At 53.0% G+C, this 6,461-nt stretch overlaps 1 protein-coding gene across 1 annotated transcript; it reads right to left on the bottom strand.

Annotated features, from left to right (window-relative positions):
- Positions 1–657: 657 nt before the first annotated feature.
- On the bottom strand, positions 658–3,598 carry ETH_00010150 (uncharacterized protein; the record flags this gene model as incomplete). The annotated part of the gene is made up of 3 exons (XM_013380548.1): positions 658–769; positions 1,266–1,824; positions 2,701–3,598. Coding segments are annotated over 3 exons (1,569 nt in total), but the record flags the coding sequence as incomplete, so codon positions are not given.
- Positions 3,599–6,461: the final 2,863 nt, after the last annotated feature.

Here is a 6,461-nt window from a genome sequence, read left to right as displayed (position 1 = left end):
ATGTACACAGCGCAACAGCACCCCACACGCCCCCTAGGCTCGAGCTACCGCCCCTGCTGCTGCTGCTGCTGCTGCTGCTGCTGTGGATGCTGCTGCTGCGGCTACTGCTGCGCGTCTGCCAATAGCTGTGCTGGGAAGTCTCGTCTTGCACCTGCTGCTGCTGCTGCTGTTGCTGCTCCTGCTGCTGCTGGGCCAGGGCTGGTGTTTCTGCTGCTGTTTCTGTTTAGTGTCTAGCTGCTTTTCTGTCTCCTTTCTGTCTCAGTCTCAATTCTGTCTCACGCATTCTTCTTTCTTTTTCTATTTTTTTCTTCTATCTTTTCTTTTTAATTCTACTTTTATCTTTATTTGTTTGTCTATCTCCTGTCTCCGTCTCTTTTTCTTTTTTCCTTTTTGTCTCTCTGTCTTCTCTTATGCTGTCAAGCGGCACTCTGGCTTTGCTGCTTTTGTTGCTGTTGCTGCTGTTGCTGCCTTTGCTGCTTCTGCTGCTTCTGCTGCTTCTGCTGCTTCTGCTGCTTTTGCTGCTCTCGCTGTTCTTGCTGCCTCAAGTGTTTTAAGTATTTGAAACGTTTTAAATCTTTTGAATCTTTCAAATAATTTAGATATTCTAAATGTTTTAAATGTTTTGATTGTTGAATTTCTTTTTGCTTTCTGTCTCACTCTAAAAGAATAGAGTAACTTCTGAAAAACTCTTTTTGCTGTAAAGCCCTTCGCCGGCAGCCGCCTTGCTGCTTCTGTTGCAGACTGACACACGGCCACCAGCCTCGACAAGCTGCAGCAGCAGCAGCAGCAGCAGCAGCAGCAGTTGCAGGGGTGAAGGCAGAGGCAAGAGTAGTGAGAGAAGCAGCAGCGGAAGCAAGAGCAGCGGCAGAAGCGGGAGCAGGAACCGCAGCAGCAGAAGCAGGAATAGCAGCACGAGCAAGAACAGCAACAGCAGCAGCAGCAGAATGGGCAGCAGCAGTAACAGCAGCAGCAGCAGCATTGGTCGAGAATGGCATGATTTCAGCGGCAATTAAAGCGACTAGAGATAGGACGCAACAGCAGCAGCAGCAGCAGCTGCAACAGCGTAAACAACACCAGCAACAGCACCCGCAGCAGCAGCAACAGCGACAACAAGAAAGCACAAGTCAAAGACCAAACAAAGAAAAAGACACAAATGCACCACGGGGAAATGAGAAAGCAAAAAGGCAAAAAAATAACACGAAGACGCAAGGCGCAAAAACCCTAAACTCTAAACCCTAAACCCTAAACCCTAAACCCTGCCTCACCTTGCGTCGTAATCTGTGAGACTGTCTTCATTGCTTTCTGCTGCTGTTGGTTCTTTGTTTTGCTGCCGCCTCCAGAAAACGATTCCCTTGAAGGCCCCTTCTGCGCTGCTGGTAAGTTTTCGCTGCTGCTGCTGCTGCTGCTGCTGCTGCTGCTGCGCTGGGTTGCTGTCGCTGTCAGGGGCCCCCTCTGGCTGCCCAGCAGTCTTCAGGGGGTAGTAGGGGGCCCCCGTGTCTCTGCGTTGCTGCAGCAGGGGGGCCCCGAAGTAGCGATTAGTTTTTCTCCTTCTTGCTGCTGCTGCTGCTGCTTCTTCCCGCGGGGACAGCAGCAGCTCCTCCGCTGCTGCGAGGTCCTCCAAAGCCACCACAGCAGCAGCAGAACGCGGCACAGGGGGCCCCCGACGGGAGGCCCCCCGACCCCCGTAAGAGGGGGGGGCCCCCTCTAGGGGGCCCCCCTCCTCTTCGAACTGTACCCTCGAGCGCTCTGCGCCGGCGCACTGCCGCAGCCGCGTCAGCTGAATGGGAATGAAGCATATGTTTTTGAACATGAAGGGGGAAAATCCTGAAAAAAAGCAAAAACAAAGACAAAAAGGGAATTAAAAGAACAAAAAAAGACAAAAAAGGAGGAAAGAAATGAAGAAATGGCAATTTAATTTGTTTTAGAAGAAGAAAAGAAGAAAAAAGATGTAAAAAGGAAAAAAATTGAAAAAATGCACAAACACCCACCAGTCCATTTAGCATTTAAAGTTTTGTAAAATTGTCTTTGAGTATGAATGTTGTGTTTCTTTTGTATTATTGTGCGAGTTTGATTATAAATGCAATTTTAATTTTAAAGTAAATTTAATTTTAAATTTAAACTCAATTTTAAATGCATAAGTCCTTGCAGAAACTCCCCTCTCAAGCACTTGCTTCGGCGCTACCAAAAGTCTGAAATGCAAAATAAAGGTTTACGGTTTATAAACCCTAAACCCCTAACCCTAAACCCTAAATCCTTGCCCATAGGCTTTGTAGGTACTTGAATTTTCGCTAATTCTCTAATAATAGACAAGCACAAAACAGTGGATTTCATCTGGGGTGTATGTACACCTGAACTCATTACAGACACCTCTGAGGTGTACGTACACCTCAAGCTTCCTAGAGCGCCAGACTTTCAAATAAAGACCCTGGCACGAAATTTTAAATGATTTTTTTGAATTATTTGCACAAAAAGAAATGTAAATTTCAATTTATCCAAAAGAAAGGCGAAAAGCGCTCAAAAGCCGCATTCAGCGGAACGCAGAAAGGCAAACAACCACGAGCAGACTGGCATGCGCGAAACAACCGAAATAAAAGCAAAAGCAACCCCTGAATGAATAATTCAAACCTGATTTAGACGAATTCTGAAAAAGCTGGGCCGGAAAAGTTGAAAAGGGTTGAAGTGCTTTGGGAATTGCCTCACCTTCGTAGGTGGGGTAGTAAGCCCACATAAACAGGCGGAGCCCCAGGAGCGGCAAGTCCACGAAAAACATCCCCACAATAGCAGCATGTTTCCTCATAGTCTGCACATCTCCCGAGAAGCTATTAGGGGCCCCCTGCGCAGGGCCCCAGGGGCCCCCCGGCGGCTGCTGCTGCGGGCCCGCCCCCGCAGCGCCCGCGGGGGCCCCCGCCCTCCTGAGGGGGCCCCCCGCGGGGGCCCCCGGGGGGCCCCCCCCGCCCCCCCCCACCGCGGGAAAAGAGTAGCCGTGCAGGAAGAGAGCCACGGGCACCAAAATGCCCGCCAAAACGTGCAGCCAACCATTTTGCTGCTTGACTGCAGCAGGCAGCAGCGCGAAAGTGTGGAATGCAGCAACTCCGTCCAAAATGTCGAACACCACGTGAGTTGCTGCGTCGGTGTGCAGCATGGAGTCCAGGCTGTAGTGGCTGATGCCCCCGAAGAGCGCAGCAGCAGCGCGGAAGGCCAGCAGCGCGTAGACCCACGCGCTCAGCGAGAACAACAACCCCACCTCCAGGACCCCCCCCGCGGGGCCCCCGAAGAGGAGGCCCCCCTGGGGGCCCCCCCCCGAGTAGACTGCGAAGAAGAAGAGGAGGTACTTGATGGAGAGGCTCCAGGCGTAGACGACCCAGCAGGTGCCGCCTTCGGTGGCTGCGTACTCGCTGCTGCTGCTCTGCAGCAGCAGCAGCAGCAGCACCAGGTCCACTGCAGCAAGCGACAGCAAGGACAGCGAGTACCGCGAAATGAAGTAGTACAGTCCCATTTGCTGCAGCGCGAACAGACACGCCGTCAGCAGCAGCGCGAAGTGGTTCCAGCTTATCGCCTGCTGCACCTGCTGCCCGTCCCCCAGCAGCTCCCCACCCATCTTCTGCTGCTGCTGCTGCTGCTGCTGCTGCGGCGGCGGCGGCTGCTGCTGCTGCCGGTACGGCGCGGCGGCGGGGGGCGGGCGCTGCGCCTGCGCCGGGTTTGCGGGGCTCCCGCGGCGTTAAGAATGATGCAACGGCTGCTGCTGCTGCTGCTGCTGCTCTTGCTACTGCTGCTGCTGCTGCTGCTGCTGCTCTGGCTCTGGAGTTGCTGCTGACGAGGCTGTTGCCGCGGGAGATTCCAGTTGGAAGAGATCGCAAAAGCTTCGCTGCTGCCCCTGCTCCGTTCACAATTCTGCTGCTCCCGAGGCTCCTCGTGCTGCTGCTGCTGGGCTTGCTGCAGCTGCTCTTCACTGTGCTGCTGCTGCTGCTGTGAAAGAAGCCCCCTCTAAGTCAGCACGAAACGGAACCCAGAACGATTGATGCTGCTGCTGCTGCCGCTATTCTTGCTGCTGCTGCAGCTACCGAGGCCAATGCTGCCGCTGGCCGTGGAGCTGCTGCTGCCTGCTGCTGCTGCAGCAGCAGCAGCAGCGGCAGCAGCTGCTCGCGTCCTCCAGCGGAGACGGGAAACCAGCTAGAACAAAAGCAGCCTTGGCAGCAGCAGCAGCTCTCGTTGCTGCTGCTCTTGCTGCTGCTGCTGCTGCTTCTGAGACGGCAGGCACGTGCTCTCGCGAGAACCCCAGACTAGCAACAGCAGCAGCAGCAGCTGCTGCTGCTGCTGCAGCAAGACGCGACAGGTATTTCTTAGAGAAAAACTTTTAAGTCACGGACGCAGAGCTTAGGGGCAAGGGTTTAGTCTTTAGGGTTTAGGGTTTGGGGTTTAGGGTTTAACTGGAACCGCTCAAGCCGGCGGTCCTGATCCACGGAATTCGTTTTCCAATTAGTGACTAAAATAGCGCTTTATTAAAAACCTCACAGAGGTTCTGCTGCTGCTGCGGCTGCAGTTGCTGCGGCTTCTGCTGCTGCTGCTGCTGCCGCTCGCGCAGCCCTCGGGGGGCCCTGGGCCCCCGGCTGGATTGAGACCTCATGAGCCCCTAAACTCTGAACCCTAAACCCTAAACCCTAAATCCTAAAGTATGTACTAAAATTCCAAGCAGTGCCCGCATGGAAACCCTAAACCCTAAACCCTAAACCCTAGGCGAGCCCTCTCGGGCGCTGCAAGACAGCAGACCGCTGCCGACGCCTCCACACCAAAACCCTAAACCCTAAACCCCGGACCCTAAGCGCTGAAACCTAAGCCCTAAACCCTAAACCCTTAACCCTAAATTCGGGTTTCATCACTGAAGCTAGGGACTTCTGTCTCAGTACCGCCTCTAAATGCCGCCGTCTGGCGCTAGAGCAGTGTCTAAACCCTAACACCAAACCCTAGGCCCTAGCCCTAAACCCTAAACCGTAGGCCTGCACCCCAAACCCTAAACCCTAGCCTAAACCCTAACAGAGCCACAAAGGTGCCGCTGCAAACCCTAGGCCCGGAAACAGGGGGAGCCGGAGTTTGATACTTACCGCTCAACCGCCCAAACCCTAAACCCCAAACCCTAAACCCTAAACCCTAAATATACCTTCTGTACATCCGAGCTTTTTCTGGCCAGCTTTGAGGGCCTACGGCAGCACTGCAGGAGCCGGGTTACCAAGGGTTTAGGGTCTAGGGTTTAAGGTTTAGGGTTTAGGGTTTGGGCTAGCGGCCAGTCAGTTTCTTTTATTTTTCTTCTCCCGATATCTTTTAGGTTTTATCTCTTCAAACTTTTTCTCTTTTAATTTATATTTTCTTTTTGCTTTTATTTCTTTTTTTCTTCATTTCTTCTTTTTTCTTTTTTCGTTTTTCTTTTCCTTCTTGTCTTTTATTTAACTTAATTTTGTTTCTTTTATTTATTTTTTCTTTTCCATTTTCTCATTTTCCTCTTTTTCTTTTTTGTTTTTCTTTCTTTTCCTTCTTTTCCATCTTCTCTTTCGTCTTTTCACTTTCTTTTTCCCTTTTAGTCTTTTTGTTTCTTTTCTTCTTCACTTATTTTTTCTTTTCCCTTTTGTCTTTTTGTTTCCTTTCCAAGAGACTAAAAGAAACGAAAAGGGACTAAAAATATAAAAATAAAATCTTAAAGAAACAACAGACACTCAGAGAGACTTGAAAAGTTAAACAAAGCTGGAAAAAGAATAAAAAAGAATTAGAAAGAATTTAAAAATACATAAAAACATTAGAAAAAAGAAAAACTAAAAGAAAATAGAGACTTAACCTTTCAAACCCAAGTCTCAAGGAAGCAAATCTAAAACCCCCAAAAGGCCCTCGAGGCCCTTGCCTCTGGGGGCCCCAGGGGGGCCCCTGTGGGGCCCCCTGTGGGGCCCTCTGTGGGGCCCCTCAGGGGGGCCCTCCTGGGGGCCCCTGTGGTGCCGCAGAACAAGTCAGGGGGCCCCCCTGTCTCCCCCCCTTCTCTCCAGCATTTTCTGTCTGGCCACATTGAGGGCCTCGCGGGCCCTTTCAGCGAGGGCCCTGTACTCCAAAGGGTACTCCCCAGGGGCCCCTCCTGGGGGCCCCCCAGGGTCCCTAGCTAGGGGCCCCCAAGGGGCCCCTGTTCGGGGGCCCCAGAAGTCCCCGCCTACGGACCCCCAAGGGGCCCCTGCTTGGGGCCCACAGGGGCCCCCTGCTGAGCATCCCTCGGGGGCCCCTGCTGGAGGACCCCAGGGGGCCCCTGCTGGGTACACTTTGGGGGCCCCCCCTGGGTACCCTTCGGGGGCCCCTGTTGGGGGCCTCTGGGGGGCCCCTGCAGGGAAAGCTGCGGACGAGTCAACAAAAGGGAAGCCCGTAGGAAGGTAAGGAGGCCTCCTAAGGAAGGCGGGGGCCCCCCCTGGAGGGCCCCCGGTGGGGCCCCCTAG

The sequence above is a fragment of the Eimeria tenella genome, genomic scaffold, assembly GCF_000499545.2.
Source record: "Eimeria tenella Houghton genomic scaffold, Eth_scaff696, whole genome shotgun sequence".
NCBI classification, from domain to species: Eukaryota; Apicomplexa; class Conoidasida; order Eucoccidiorida; family Eimeriidae; genus Eimeria; species Eimeria tenella.
Note: the sequence above shows the minus strand (reverse complement) of the source record. Positions and strands in the feature narration are given on the sequence as shown.